This window comes from Rhododendron vialii, chromosome 2a, assembly GCF_030253575.1.
Source record: "Rhododendron vialii isolate Sample 1 chromosome 2a, ASM3025357v1".
Taxonomy (NCBI): domain Eukaryota; kingdom Viridiplantae; phylum Streptophyta; class Magnoliopsida; order Ericales; family Ericaceae; genus Rhododendron; species Rhododendron vialii.
In genome coordinates, this window is record NC_080558.1 from 39,176,797 (window position 1) to 39,193,414 (window position 16,618).

General features: G+C 37.8%; 1 protein-coding gene across 1 annotated transcript; it reads left to right on the plus strand.

Moving 5' to 3' along the window:
• The first annotated feature begins 8,260 nt into the window (after window positions 1-8,260).
• On the plus strand, window positions 8,261-9,120 carry LOC131317514 (uncharacterized). The gene is made up of 2 exons (XM_058347062.1): window positions 8,261-8,356; window positions 8,725-9,120. Exons 1-2 carry the CDS (start codon window positions 8,261-8,263, stop codon window positions 9,118-9,120), a joined length of 492 nt encoding a protein of 163 aa, XP_058203045.1.
• The last annotated feature ends 7,498 nt before the right edge of the window (window positions 9,121-16,618 follow it).

Sequence of the window (16,618 nt, forward strand, 5' to 3'; positions counted from 1 at the left end):
CAATTTGTTGCTCGATGTCATCCTCAGGATACTCCGTTGGTTCGTGAATGCTCTGAGCACGGGTGCTCGGCAGATCATTGTCTTCCCAGAAAGGAGAATCTTTTGCAACTCCCACTTTGGTCAGGCATGCCTCCCAACATGCACCCCATATCTGATCTTGAATTGCAGGCATCTGCTCAACATAGCTCGCCGTAGCGGCATCAAATCCCTTCTGGTAGCCTTCTTCATGAGCAGCTTTTTTGGTGCTATCCATTTCTGACAAAGCTTGATTGAGGCTGTCTTCAATTGTCTCAAGTTTGCCTTTTACCTCATCAAAATCAGCCTTGGCTTTGTCTCTTTCTCTTTCCAGTCTTGAGATTGTACGAAGCAGTCTAGTATTATCGTTCAACAACGTGATCCTCTCAGTATCTGCATCTTGGAACTTTTGGCCCAGTGTAATCATCTTTTGAAGGAACTAAAGGAAACCAAAACGTAGTTCGAAATTAATATTTTTAACGAAGAAAGGTAAAATTTAAGCTATGAACAGAACTACATCACCTTGATTCCACTGACGAGTCCAGTGGACACAAGCTGATCAGGAGGAGATAAGGACTCTTTCTGCATGTCAACGGGTAGTAGTAAGCCCTGTGCCAGGGCCAGTGCAGTCTCTGAGGAACTAGCACTATCCCTAACATTTGCTGGGCGATCACCCCTTATGAGTTGAGGGGCCCAGGTTTCATGAGTTACTTGGATGATCGATGGGGGAGTTTCTGAAGCTAATGCAGCAGTCTGAGCATCAGGATCCCCACCTTCTTGGTTCCAAGGGCGTTTGTCCAGATGAGCATCGATAGCCTCAAGGGAACAGTCAGGTTCCCGAGGAGAGGAGGAGGATCGTGTTGAAACGCCCCTGGTTTGACGAGATGGTGGAGGGGCTCGACCAGTTGATGATGCCCTCCCGGAGGCACCACGTCCCCGTGAATAGACGGTGAGTAGGGTACTAAGATTCAGGGGTTGACAGGTCATAGTACCTGAGCTTGGAGGAGATGGGGAATAGCCAGAAAAAGATGATTGGCTGGTGTTACGATCAAGAATTGGCTGTTCAGGCTGTCGTTGAGAAGCAACCTGCCTTTGAGAGGATCTTCTGAGCACCACACGAGGTAGGGGGATGCCTTCTGAAATTTGAATTTCGCCGGGCTGTCCGGCGATTGTTACTCCAGCGTTAGATCTTGAACTCCTTAGCTAGGGAGTAGTCGAAGTTGAGGCCCCGCTAGTACTCGGGTTGGCTAATCTTCTGTCAATAAACCCTCTGTAAGTAGGGTCGTAGCCCAATAGTACCTCTGCGTTACAGCCTCGACCAGCTGTTCTGGTTCCGGGCTCACCTGTATATTTCAGAACCCTATTGATCTCTGCTGTTCGGACAAAGCATGGTTCATGTCTTGGACGCTTGTTTGCATTATCCACTGTAGGTTAAAGCACAAACAAGAGTTAGAAAGTGCAAGAATACAGTAAAAAGGAAAATGCAAAAAGCATAATAGTAAATCAGGAGCATACGTGGGTAGCCCCATATATGGGGGCAATGGAGGCTCACCACTTGACCATCCTCCCCCAGTGGCTCGAAGCCTCCAGTGACGTAGAGGAAATCGATTTCATGATTCCGAGCAGAGTCTGGCAGGTTTAGCACGAGACACTTTTCTACCCTTCTAACTTTGAAGTAGTAAGTGTTGTATTCAGGATTCAAAACAATGCTGTACCACCATTGAATGTCCCAAATTCCTAATTAAGTTCCCAGAATCCTATTTAAAGCTACTACTCCCATTATAAGCCTAAATACGTTCGTTGAAACTTGCATGGGAGTGAGACGGTACCAGTTCAGGACCTGGCGAAGCAGTGGGTGAAGGGAAAAACGAACTCCACCTTCGACAATGGCTACAATAGGGATACACATTCTATCCCACGAACCGCCATCCCTGTCTGCACCTAAAGGGGCGAGTTTGAGTCCTACATTATCAGGGATGCTATATTCTGTCCTAAAAGCTGCCATGGCTGCAGGGGTTTTGCAGAGTTTTCTAAATTTACTGGGTTTAGGAGCTTTTTTGTTTTCATCCACCATGGATGACTGCTAGAACTCAAAAATAAAAGGGAAGTCTAAGAATGAGGAATGGACGAAACTCCACTAGGGGAAAACTGATATCGAAAAACTGAAATGGATCTAGAATGAGAAGTGAAATGCTTACGAAATCGAGAAAGCAATTTCCTGGGACACGAACAAGTTGCAGACGGCGGCGATGGCGGAGGAATGGGATTTTCTTCGTCTGGATTTCGGAATGAGTAAAAGCCCTAAAAAGTCTCTAAAAATATTATAAGAGCGTGAGACGGAGACGAAACGACAGGTCTCACGCCGTTACGAGATAAAGTAACGGAAAGCAGATGCTGTTCTGACGCCGTTCATTTGGAACGCCAGGTCACATTAAATGTTAAAGTGTACGAGATATGCCGTGTGGAGACATTTTCTTGAAAGGTATAATGACAAAAGAGCCAAAAGCATCAATGAGCATTAATTCCATGACTGCCCGGGGTCAAAAAAGCTCGGTTCAAAAAGATGAGCTATTAGCTTTACCTGTAGCCCCTGAACAACGGCAACAAGCAAAGTTGGGGAGCGATTGTAAGGAGGTATTTCCGAAAAGGTACAACTAAACGACCGAACACGTGGTACGTGGGATCACGGAATAAATACGATGAAATGAACCACCATGAGCGGTGATCGGCGATATGGACAAGTGGCATGAGAAGTCATTAGTCCAAGCTATCTGTTCAGTAGATAGAGACATACAATGGCATTGGTCCAAATAATTAATACAGGACCAGTTACATGTGAAGTAGCTGGTTCAGATAATCTGTTCGGTTACGAGAGAGCCGAACAAAGAAAGAACTCTAATCAAGAGTAGGTGCAGACGGAATACTCTTGAAAGTTTCAGATGCTATGAGATCCTGAGAGTATAAGATCTGGAAAGAAACCTAATGAGGATGGGATGTTCGGCCAGTTATGAAAAAGAGTCCTAAAAAGGACTCTTAAGTAGTAAACTGATAAAGGAACGAAAGTCCAAGATATTCTGAGTTTCCTATACGAGATAGGAATCCTAGGGCAACAGGGATGATTGAGCAGGAAGCATACACAAATCTATAAATAAGAGGTAAACCTAGAGGTAAAAGGTACGCAATACGTTGCACTCATATTATTCTCCTACAGATAATTAGGGTTTTTCTGCTAGTACGTGATACTAACTTAGGCATTGGAGGGCCTTTGCCACGAGCGGCAAAGGTGCGCTCACCCTCTGTCTGTTTTGCAGATTAGGCTTCCGACGATAGATTAGGGTTCCGGAGAAGAGGCACGAATAGCCGTTGGATATTGGTGTTATTCTGAGCATCAATTGTTTTCATCCTCCTACAATTTCAACTACTATGTTCAACTTGTAGACCACTCTTGTGCCCCTTGAATAATCTTCAATAATCTGTGTGACTCAATATTCCTCCTTAGTGCTGCCCCCATAGGTCTATTAGTAGCAATTTACTTTGTTGCTATTGATTTGCATTTCATCAATAACAACTGCCAACCACGGATAGAAGCGATATCCATACTGACATTGTGTAGCATCTAAAGTTTTCCTTCTCTGGTTAATTTATTGAATGTCCCACTAAAGATATTTCTTCGCGGTGATATCTTAACTAACCATGCCTTCAGAATACACTATCAACAAAGAGTGAGGTCATACAAAATTTGCAATTAGAAAAAGGGTATGGTCTGAGATTCTATTTTTTCTTCTTCCAAAAGAACAAAAAGGATGGAAGAAAGAAAATCTATAGCTGATTGATTTTAGTTAGTTATCGTTGATTTCTGACTTTCTTGGTAAGAATCAATTCTGGGAATCATCTTACAGAAAATTCAAAAAGCTGTCACCCATTTGAAGACGAAGCAAGAAGTAGAAAGAGAATTCTTGGAGAACATATTCAAGCCATTGTGGTTTCACTTAACTTATCAAAAAAGAATGTGGTCACATATAATCTACACTTCGTATATCTATACAATGTAATCCTTTTGCCACTGGAAAAAGAAATTTTCCCTGTTGGTTGCTATTGTATATAGAAGAAAAGTTCATATTCTTTCCCCTCAACAAAGTGGTGGTGGAGTATGTTTGTTTTTCTTGTGTTTTCTGTGTCTTTTGTGTCTTTTTTAGGCTTTCTCTTCCACTCCTCTTTTGGAAGGGCTAAGAGATTTGGTTGTGCTGCTGCCTGCTGTTAATCCATGAACCCTGCTCTTATCAACTCCAAATTCTGTGCAGGGCTAAGAGGCAATATGTGTCTTGCTACTGTGAAGGGTGGAGCTTGAGTTGTTAGCCTTGCTATTTAGTTGGTTGATGTCATCTATCATTATCTGATGTTGAGGTTGATATGCAACTCATGCTGCTGTCATAGCCTATCCTTGCATATTTGCTCCTTTGTCAACTCACAATTCATGGACGGCTAGAGGACTGTCTTTCCTTTTTCCTTCTTGTCACCTCCTAATAATTGGGAAGACTGTGAAGTTGTTTTGTGATCCTGATTCCAACTTATAGATGCAAATTCCATAGCTCTAATCTTTCCTGTGCTGCCCTCTCACAGACATGCTTTCACTCAATGAAAAAGAAGATGTTGCTAAAGTTTTCCCATTGCTGCTCTTTTTTTCCTTGTCTGTCAAATTTTTTCTGCATTAATCCCTACATTCCCACCCTAACTAGCAAAAATAGCATCAATCTCTGACTTAAAACAAAATATGTCCTCTTCAACGGGCATGACTTTTGTGCCTTGCAGGACCTCGTAATACAAGAAGTGCAAAAGTTACGTATTGTCTACACATAAATCCCAAAAAAAGTGTACAAGTTAATTTGCAAAAAAACCCCTCATGGGGGTCGAACAAAGAACCTCTTGATTCAAGCAAAAGACATCGACCACTGATAGCGTATTCAGCACGTTATAGAAGGCACTGTCAATTATATATAAATGTCTTATATGGAAAAATGGGCCCTGATTAATGGTTTAATTTCGGAGGCCTAAAGTCACCACACCTCTGGTTTTACCACAAGACCAGTCCTGATGAGTCATTAACCAGCTGCACAATAACTCACATATATAGTTTGGATTTGATGAAACCTAAAGAAGGTCTTTTGATTGCCTCGAGAGACCCTATTTCAGTTACAGATTCTGAAAGGATTCCAACATATAGAAAGTACTAAATCATCAGAAAATAAAGGTGGAAACTAAAGCAAGTGGATTTTCGGATCCTTCAATTTGAAATTAAAATTTGTTAAATAGCTTTTACACTTACAATTTTCTTGCCATGTGCTGCCGTATCAATCGGGCATCGTTCTTATCAAACAAAATACTGTAATATACTACTCCCAAAAAGTAAACCCGAAGAATGCATGAACAACTCAAAATATTTCATCCGTCTCTTATTTAAAGTTCAGTATTTTATTTTGGATTGTCCCTTAATAAGTATCCATTTTGTAAAGTTAATAGGTAAAAGTTAGTGCATTGTCTATTTTATCCCTAAAAGTAGATTCCATTTTGAAAAGTTAGTAAGTAAAAGTGTAATGATGATGTGTAAGTAGAGAAAATAGAGGAAAAAGTTGATGTGAAAGGTATAATGATGATGTCTTTTTAATAAATTAGAGTTACGAAGCAGGACAATTAAAAATGAACGGAGGGAGTAAAATTTCTGTGGGGAAGGGAGGTGCAAATTTACACTAAAAATATTAGTATTACCCGAGTAGGATAACGAGTAGGATAACATGCAAGTATTAAAACAACTATAATTAACTGTACGTGCATAGCACTCACCGTATATATAGTTAAATAGTGCCAGACCTCCTTGTGTTTGGGTTTTTCGCATTAGATAATTAATTCTGAACCTAAACGAAATTGGCTTTGGAATTTGAGAACATCTAGCTATTTGACTTGAAAATAATCACTTGGTCAAAACCAACAATCTTACCTGTCACGTTCAATATTACATACCCTGAACAGGCTAAACGATCGAGATGAAAATGATACTACTATTATTTTATTAGTAATATATGAGTAAACGGGATACATGCATGGAGAAGTCTTTCAAAATTAAAAATTTTGAATTTGTTCTTTCGCCAAGATTATGGTTGAGTTTATTTTTGGACTAAAATTTTCAGACACCTCTTGAGGTTAATTTGCCTTAATGACGGATAATGGATACCCCTTCATGTATGATAAATAACAATAAACCCTCTGTGATCTCTATGTGCATTTCACCGACACCCCCCATCGATTACAATTATACCTCCGAACACTTGATGGAACAAGCCCAAAGTGACTTATATATACAAATTCAACCTTTTTTTTATATAATAAAAGTAATAATAAAGCAGGTACATAATTTACAATTGCGTTTCTTTAATAAAACATGTACATAAACAACGTTTATATTGCATAATGTTCTATTTCATCTTGCTCCAAAACAATTCAATTGAATTGCTTATTTAAATATGAATGAGCACTGTGAGGGCGATGTAGGGTGTTTAACACATTCCCCTCTCGTAACAGTGAATTACCTAACTCTTTCTTTTCTAACTTCGCAGACGAAAACAAAACAGAGTCGTTCATTTAAAAACTGGGCCTTCAAGCTCGCAGAATTATTTTCAAAAAACTTGAATTATTCGAAATAATAATTCAAGGGATGACGTAGCACACCTAAACTCTATGCCTGGTGGCGACTCTGAATAATTTTCTAAATGCCTAGTGGTGACTCTGAGTAATTTTCTAAAAGAGAATTCAGCGCTCACAGCTGCAAAACCCCTTTACTTCAAATTACTTTCGTCCTGATTCTTCCTCGCCCTGGGGATAAGTAAGCAACTCACTGAGGGCTCGGTTAGAATATTTTTCAACTCTTTCTCATTTTCTTCTATAATTACTGTTAAACCTTTTCAAAGATATTTTCTACAAATTTTGTGTGAAATCCCTTTTTATAAAACGCAAAAGCTCTTTTTCAAAACTACGTCGCATACAATGAGCTTAGATCACTTCCTTCCTCTCAAACGACCCTCTAAGGTCGGCTAATTCAAGGAAAAATCCCGAGCGCAACATCACCAAAGTCACTTCAGCACATTGAATTTCTCTCAAGAGCTTTGAGAGTTTCGCTCAAGGACTTTGTCCACACATTGAGAGTTTCACTCGAGCACTTTGGATTCAATTAGGGTCGTTTGGAAATTGGGCCTGATAGGAGCTCGAGCCATTCTTTTGGAAAACTTAATGCATGACACATTGATTCCATTCCACATAAACTCGGAACGAATAATGAAAAGGGAAGTACAATTCGATGAACCGGACACAGAAAATTATGTGATGCGTCAATGAAGTTTCCAACAAAAAATTAAACAATTAAATAAACTTGTTTCGATCTTGTAGGATAGGGCAAGTAAAATTAAATATAAAAATTAAACAAACTTGTTCTTATTAAATATTGTGGGGTTTACATTTTGATCAAATTTGTTAGTGGGATATAGGTGAGTTTATTACGAACAGGTGAAAAAATGAGAATTAAACTAGTGGATGAGTTACATTCTGTTATTCCTATGTGTTTCCCACTTTTCTGCCGGGTAGGCGTGAGTGGAAAATCCAATGGCGTGTGCGGTGTGAGCGCGGGCGTGCCAAGACTTGTCGGTGTCCAACGTATGGAAGGCGTGAGCGCCTCAATCTGACTTCATATGTAGTGCGATTGCGTGTAACCCAAAGGGTGAGGCCACAAAGAGGTTCGTGATTTTGCCTCAACGAGAGAGGACTTAGAAGTTTCCAACCGTGTGAGAAAAAGAAGAACAAACGTAGAAGTAACTTTATTATGTCGTAATAATAAAGTTGAGGGTACAAGAGAGATAGAATAACTTTATTATGTTATAATAATAAAATTGGGAGTACAAGAGAGATAGAAACCCGAATTACTTAAAGAAGTAACCGAGTGTGAAGGTGAGAAAATGAGATAATTGCTTCGCTAGGAAGACTTTGATTTTTTAAGCGATAGGCTTAATTGGTGTGTGAACTTTTTTTTCTTCTTGAGTTCTTCTATTTATAGGCCAAAAACTTCAATGGTTTTGCATGTGTATTTTCTAGCCTTGCTCTTGTAGTGCCAAGTGTTCCATGATGTAGTCTTCCATTCATGCACCTTGAGAACGTGGGAAGTTATTAACGGTTACGAGGAGTTGCCGAAGGGTAGTTGTCGTTAATGGAATTTGCGTACAATTACAGTTATCATTCGAGTTTGGGAGTTATTCCTTATGAGGTTTTGTGTGGACCGGAAGTGTATATCCCTTATCCGTTGGTATGAGGTTGAAGAAAGGTGACTTTTAGGACTTGACTTGGAGGATGCCAAAAAAAAAAAAAAACACTATTTGGGATAGGTTTGTAACCACTTGGAATAGATAGAAAAGTTATGCAGATAATCGTAGGAAGGATTTGGAGTAATTAGATGGCCTTATGAATATTTTGAAATGATGGAAATCTAGTGACTATTATTTTGACATTCTTTTACAATTTTGGTAGTCTTAATTTGATTGACGGGGTTGGTTGATTAACTTCTTTGATAGATTTGGGATAGTTCAATTTCTAGTCATATAGTAAGAGATACTTTTTCGAATAGTCATTGGCGGGATTTGGAGTTTGTAACAAGAGATATTATACTTCTTAAAGTGTCCCCATAGAAAGATGTTATTCGGTTTTGCAAAAAAGAAAAAGTTGAGTCCTCACTATATTGGACTGTTTGAGGTTTTGGAAAGGATAGTTGAGGTGGCCTATCGTTTGGCATTGCCGCCAAGTTTGGCTAAAGTTCATAAAGTTTTTCATGTGTCGATATTGAGGAGATATGTGCATAGTCCGTCCCATGTTATTGATAATGAGCCACTACATGTTCACGATGATTTAACCTATGATGAGCAACCCGTAGAGATTTTGGATATGATGGAGAAGGTCCTTCACAACAAAACGATTCTACTGGTCAAAGTTCTGTGGCACAATCATGCGGTTGAGGAAGCCACTTGGGAGCTTGATGAAGAGATGCGCAAGATGTACCCGCATTTGTATAATTGAGGTTAGTATGCAATTTCGCGGACGAAATTTATTTTAAGGGGGGAAGGATGTTACGACCTAGATTATTTATTTTTTTAAATAGTTATATAGCCGTTATTAATTAGTGTTATGATTGGGTTATTCACCGTTCATAATTATTCTTTGTCGTTCATGGGTTTGGCACCAATGGTTTCCTTCTAATCCTATTTGACTTATCAGAGTAGTGGTGGATGTTGTGGGAGATGCAGGTGTGAGCAGGTGTCAAGATTAGGGTGACGGTGATGTGTCGTGTGCTTGGGTAGTGGTTCGGGTGATTTGAATTGTACGTGGAATTGGAGGCATGAGTTGGGTTTTGTATTTTTGGTGGTTACTGGTGGTAGTAATTAGGATTAGGTTAAGTTTATTTTAATAGGAATTGGTATTTTGTATCTACTCGGTGTGTATTCGCATGGTTAGTCATTTCGTGTTTTGCTCTTTTGTTCAGGTTACCGTTCTTTTGCGTGTTCGATTGCATTACTTTTGGATCCAGGTGAGTGGCTAAGCATGTTATGTACTTTCGAACTTCCCTGTGTCCCTTAAATTGTTGTTTTGGAAAATTTATTATTGAAGATGGAAACACATAATGTTTATATTTGATTATATTAAATTGGCATGCGGTATCGGTGAAACCATTTGTTGATCAAATAATTTTTTGGTGAGAATTTTGTGGATATTGATGGGAACATATTTTTGGAAGTCTAGAGAAATTAATCCTCTGTGTGCGAGTGACTCTGGCCATTAGGGAAGAGACCGGATTAGGCCGGTGACCCTAGTGCTCAATGGCTTTCTTCTGCAGGATCGTTCTTAGGGAAAAGTTCCACGGGCTGCCTACTCGTGGTGACTCTAAGTTTCGATATTGGATCCAATTTTGAGATATTTATTCACTGACACTTGGTACTATTGATTTTGGTTGTGGTTCCCCATTGTTGTTGGAGATTGGATTGAGAACACCATTAAGACTTATTGGATGAATCGTTAATTGGATTAATTGATTATTTTATTGTTCACCTCTATGCCAAATTTATATTGACATGGTAAATTATTTTAAATCCCTGTTTCAGAACTTTATTCTAATATACATGCTTTACTACTCACTGAGCTCGTCAGCTGACAGATTTATTCAAACTTCTTTTTCAGGCAATTTGGGCAGTTAGGAGGACTCTGGCGGCATCTCGGGGACTTCTTTTAATTTGACCTCCGTAGGGTGTCATCATATTTTTATTTTATTAATCGCTTCTGCATTTGAAACATTTAATCAGACATATGAATTCTTTTATTACTGTTGGATCACTGGATTTTATTTGGTTCATGAGATATTTGTGCCCCATACTTTTTTTGAGAAACTTAATTTGTTAGCGCTGTTCTTTATAATAAAAGAAAATTGGTTGACTGTTTGGTGGATCTTTGCTTGGGAGTTTTTATAAAATTTCTTTTTAGGCTGCATGTTCTACGAGCTTTGGTCTTGTGGTTCATGGCCGGTCACTTCTCATTTTGGGGTGTGACAAAATTTCCCTTTTTCGTGAGAATATTCCAAATAATAATCATGGGCTATAGGCACTTTAAATCAAGTTTAAACAATAAGGCCCGAATATCCTAAGCCCATGATCAAAATAGCATTAAAATTAATTGGGCCTAATTAGCATTGGCTTGGCCCATTAATTTTTAGACTGAGAAAATCATAAATTTCGGCCCAATTTAATTAATATCTAATTAAATGGTCCTCCAACGCTGACCCTAAATTTGGTGCCAAAAATGGGTGTAAACACTATGTATATAAATGCATGCAATCAAGGATTAATTTCACGTATGAGTGATATAGAATTGAATTATGTTTTCTCTTATCGCTCGGGTCGTGTCCACGTTCCTTGAGCGACTGGACCGAGCACAGCCTAAAGCAAACTAGAGGCTGGGTGCAATGGCTGAATGACCCGTGGACCGTAGGGTTGAAGCGAAATCACCCGCTGATCAATACTGATCATTTCCTTCGAAAAATTACCAACGATGCATTTCGGCTATTCAAAAATGTTTAGCCTTCCAAAAGGTCTATTTTGCCGTTTATAGTAATATTTAGATGACTAATAACTTTTGATAGGAAATTTCGTTTTAGTTGCCGCTTGTTTTGGTAACCTTATATTCCTTCCCATTATTTGATTTTTCAGTCAACGTAGAATTTTTCGTTTTTATTAATTTTCGTATTTTCTACGATTAAGGACTGATTCTCGGCCCTAATTGTTTCCTAAGTTGTTCAGGGTTTCTATCATCCTATTTATATTCATTGACAGCCTTAGGGCACGGGAGCTTTTTGATATTAAATTAATAAAAATAGAGATTTATCTCAAATTCGTTTGTTGAAAGACGGAGTACCTCTGTCTCAAACATTATTTGTGATTCTTTCGTGCACTTAGTTTTGTAAAAGGAGACAGGGCTGCTTCAAATTCCATTTACAAAATACATATTTCTTTGTATCCTGTTGCACCATCAATCGCAAAGTCCAAATTTGATGAAACCCAAAGGAGGCCTTTTGGTTGACTCGGTAGGCCCTCCGAATGGCCCGATTTCAGTCACAGGATTCTGAAAGAATACCAGCACATAAATCATATAAAAAGTACTTCCTCTGTCCATTTTTAAATGTTCTGTTTCGTAACTCCAACTTATTGAAAAGATACCATCATTACACCTTTCACATCAACTTTTACCTCCACTTTCCCTATTTACCCTATATGGAGACATCATCATTTTTCTTTTACTCACTAACTTTTCAAAATGGAATTCACCTTTAGGGGCAAAATAGAAAATGCACCAACTTTTGCCCATTACTTTACAAAAATGGACACTTATTAAGGAACAACCTAAAATGGAATATTGGTCTCTAAAAAATAGACGGAGGGAGTACTAAATCATCAGAAAATAAAGGTGAAACTAAGGCTCCGTTTGTTTGGGCGTTTATCTATTTTCCGGTATTTGGTTGTGTAAAAAATAAGGAAAACATTTTACAAGTAAAATATTTTTCCTTATTTGGATTAAAATAACTTACCATTAAATCTTTCGTAAGTTATTTTTTGAAATGAACCCGCTACCTTCTACTGCAATTTTCACTGCTCTGTTTCCTCAATCATCATTCCTGACCCACGTTCAAATCCTATATTCTTATATCTCTCCACCGATTAAGCCCCCCTCTCTGTCTACATTATTTTGTCGATTTCTGAACATATTTTTCAATTGCCAATCAAACACCGAAAAATATACGTTAAAAAAAAATTTAAAAATTTTACAAAGAAAATATTTTACATTGTAAAACATTTTACATCAAAACATACGGAGCCTAAAGCAAGTGGATTTTCGGATCCTTCAATTTGAAATTAAAATTTGTTAAATCGCTTTTACACTTGCAATTTTCTTGCCATGTGCTGCCGTATCAATCGGGCATCGGTCTTATCAAACAAAATACCGTAATATACTACTACCAAAAAGTAAACCCGAAGAATGCATGAACAACTCAAAATAATATTTATGTGGGACGGGAAGGTGCAAATTTACACTAAAAATATTAGTATTACCCGCGTAGGATTACGCGTAAAACAACTACTATAATTAACTGTGCATAGCACTCACCTTATATATATTTATATAGTTATTATAATTAGTGCCAGACCTCCTCGTGTTTGGGTTCTTCTCAATATATAGATGGTTCTGTTCGATCTGAACCTAAACGAAATTGGCTTTGGAATTTGAGAACATCTAGCTATTTGACTTGAAAACAATCACTTGGTCAAAACCAACAATCTTACCTGTCACGTTCAATATTACATACCCTGAACTGGCTAAACGATCGAGATGAAAATGATATATACTACTCCTAGGAGAGATTAACATTTTTTACGGAGGATCCTGCTAAAAGATCGACTTGTTTTGCGGACAACTATGAAATGCTGCCACGTCATCAATTCTGGACTCAAGCAAAGTTCCACCCCCGACCTTCTCTCTCCCCCAATCTCATCGATCTCTGAGATTTGCTTTAAACGACGGATTCTCCCTCACGTATGAGAAATAACAATGAACCTCCTGTGATTTCTATGTGTGTTTCACTGACACCCTCTATGGACAATTGTACGTCTATCAACATGTTATTGAATAAGCCCAAAGTGACTTATATTTACAAAATCAACCTTATTATAATAAAAGTAATAATTATAAAGCTTTCATCGCCACTTATTTTGAATAATAAAAGTAAGCTTCTTCTTTTTTTGTGTCACTAGAGGAGCTGTTATGATTAAAAAAAAGATAGGATTAAATAGATTATACTAACATTTATGTTTTACTATTTGAAAGAACTTTTTTTTTCTAAGCAAAAGGATTTATTAATCGTTATAAAGGATTACAAAGATTAAAAAGATCAAGGGCACACCGGCAAAAAGCCACCAAGACCTAAAAGAAAGCAAGATGCCAACCGGATAACAAAAACCAAAGAAGACCGACTTAAAAACACCAAGACCTAGCAAGCATTAAAATCCTCCAAGGAGAGAGAAGCTCCTTCCTCAATATCATTACGATCCTCCAAGTCATCATTCTCCTCCAACTCATTGAAAGCATTGATCATTTCTGTTCGTTCTCCTGCATTTCAACAAGTTTCATTAACAAGAAATTCCTCCCTCCTCTAGGCTCAATGCCTAACCTATGACCAAAATTCAATGTTTTCCGAGCCTCCTTGATCAGAAGCAAAGAAGAAGGGCCCTTCTTTTTTCTAAGGATTTGGTTATCGATCTGGGAATTGACTTCTACACTTCCATTTTTATCACATACTCTCCTTTTTTGTCCTTATTCATGTGAATTTACCTTTTTACCCTTTCATAAGTTTACTTCTTTGCACATTAAGGGGCAATAGAGTAAATTCACACCAAATAAAGACCAAAAAAAAAAAAAGGAATGTACGTATGTGGTAAAAAGAGAGTGTAGAAGTCAATTTCCATCGATTTTAACACCAAACTCCGCGATATGTATTTTTTTATAATCTTTCTCTTCGAGCCTCTGTTTTTATAGAAAGCCCTAGATTATTTATTCTAAATTAAAGACGGTGAATTTGTTAGTGCATGCAAGACACTTTTGGCTTTTTGTATCAGGTGTTTGGTCGAACAATTTTTGGTTGGGTGTCAGTGAAATAAATATTAAAATAGAAGAGGCTTATTGTTATTTTTCATACATGAGAGGATATTTTCATTAAAGTAAACCTCAAGCGATGTCAGCGAAATTTACCCATTAACTTTTGCTAAAGCGAGTCGGTATTTTTTAGCTTTTAGTTACCTTTTTTTTAAAAAAAATTTTGTGTCCTAGTTTCTGCACCACATTAACATTCGTCTCTCCAGGGAACTAGAAAAGTTTACAAAAATAGACTAAAGTTGAAAAAACTCATATAAGACGACAATAAATACACTAAAATATTTTTGTTCGTTTAATCAAACTTTTATCTTCTTTATATAGTAAATTTTGTCAACTTATTTTGATAGCTTTATACATTTTTTATTCGTCTCATCCAGATGAACTATTAATCTGAATAAATTGAATTAGAAAAAAAACAACCATAAAGATACAGTAAAAAAGATCCCAAAATTTAGGCAGGAGGGCTTCTATATTAACTGAGTTAAGGAAAGCTATATTCTTTCGAGCAATGCTGTAGTGATCACATTTAAGTATCATATTTTCGATATCATGCGATATATTACCAATGCTTTAGTAGAATGTGCCTCATCATTTAACAAATAAGGCACGTTCTACTAGTATATTGGTGATAAATTACATTATACTCAAATGTGATTACTAAAATACTACTATTATATTATTCTATACTTTCCGGATAAATTATTTTTCAGGTATGGAGCCGGATCAGTGGAGGTTGAATCGGAGCATTTAAGGATTATTTGGAGAGTCTTGGATGAATTTTTGGAGCATTAGAGGATTATTTATTTGGAGACTTTTGTTTTATTTAGTGATGTAAATTTATATTTGGAGAATAGGGCCTGAAAGTATATTAAATACAGTGTATTTTGAAGTTTATTTTAGAAAAAGACGGATCGTCACAATAGTGATCACATTTAAGTACCATATTTTCAATATCACGTGATATATCACCAATGCTTTGGTAGAATGTGCCTCATCATTTAACAAATAAGGAACGTACGTTCTACTAATATATTTATTGGTGATAAATCACAAGATACTCAAATGAGATTACTAATCTCGATCAATATGGTCGAAGTCAACTTTCCATTAGGATTAAAATATTTGTTCATGATACATATATATGACCCTGTATGCGACCGTTACCAAATGATCGCTAAAACCCACAAGTTGGCTAGAGCGGGAAATATAAGCAAACCATAATCGCGTACTCTCTCTCTCTCTCTCTCTCTCTCTCTCTCTCTCTCTCTCATTGCCTAGACAATGTATTCTTGCAAAAATCACAGTCTTTCTCAATTGTTCTTTTCTTTTTGTACTTAGGAATTTCATAAAACTAGAACCGTGCGAGAGACCGCATCAGAATTGCTAGATGTTCAAATACGTAGACAGACTAGGAAACATAGCCCTTAGTCAAGAATTTGCCTAATATTAAGATTGTCCCGTAACATGAATTCCCTAATGGAAGGGGGAAGGTTAGAAGGGACAATCGAATTGTCAGTTCGTTCAGCACGTAGTCGAGTCACAGACGGTGAGGGAGACACAACTGAGACAGGTGAAAGGAACACGACGAGACTGCATGAAGTTAATAAGGCGAAGAAGTTGGAGGAACTCAAAACAGTTGTTGAAAAGCAGGGGCAAACAATCAATGGTCTCCTAACTTGGGCATTCACACTTGCAAATTGTTACTTCGTCTCACAAGCAGTCGTCTTTAATGCACTACCCGGTGACTCATCCTCTCTCAAATGCCATGATGTCTGGTTCCCCTTGGTCCTTTCTTTGTTACCTGGCTTTCTCAACCTTTGTGCGTTACACGTGATAGGAAACAAGTACATAGAAGCCTATACTTCACGAGATCGAAATCTTCGCCATCGTGCAGCACTTGTGGCCCACGATGGCGAGCAGCTTATTGGAGTAGATCCTGTACTGAAAAAACGGCTTAAAACTTATTTCTATGCATGCATTATTGCTTTTGCTTTCTTAGCAATTGTCATAGCTTTTGGTAGTGTTTGGATTCTTTGCTTGGAGAAAATAATTGTGAAGCATCATGATGACGGCGACGATGCTAAATGTCTGAAGCTATGTGACGGTGGCAAGTGCATTAGAATCTGCCCTGAATAATCTTACTTATACTACTGCTATGATTAATTCTTGTTTTTATTCCATTATTACCAATGCTAAAATCAAGGATTAATCTCTCTCCGTATGTGTGGGTGCCGTGTGACTGTCTTGGATTTGTCATGCAGGATTTTGTTTTCGTGAGTAATGGTTTTTTTTAAACAGCTTCTCGTGAGTTATATATGTTAACGAT

Excerpts from the sequence above, each read along its gene's own strand:
- LOC131317514 (XM_058347062.1), top strand. The coding sequence starts at position 8,261 with ATGGAATTTGCGTACAATTACAGTTATCATTCGAGTTTGGGAGTTATT. Across the intron at positions 8,357-8,724 it reads TGTATATCCCTTATCCGTTG|TGTCCCCATAGAAAGATGTT; the intron begins GTATGAGGTTGA and ends TACTTCTTAAAG.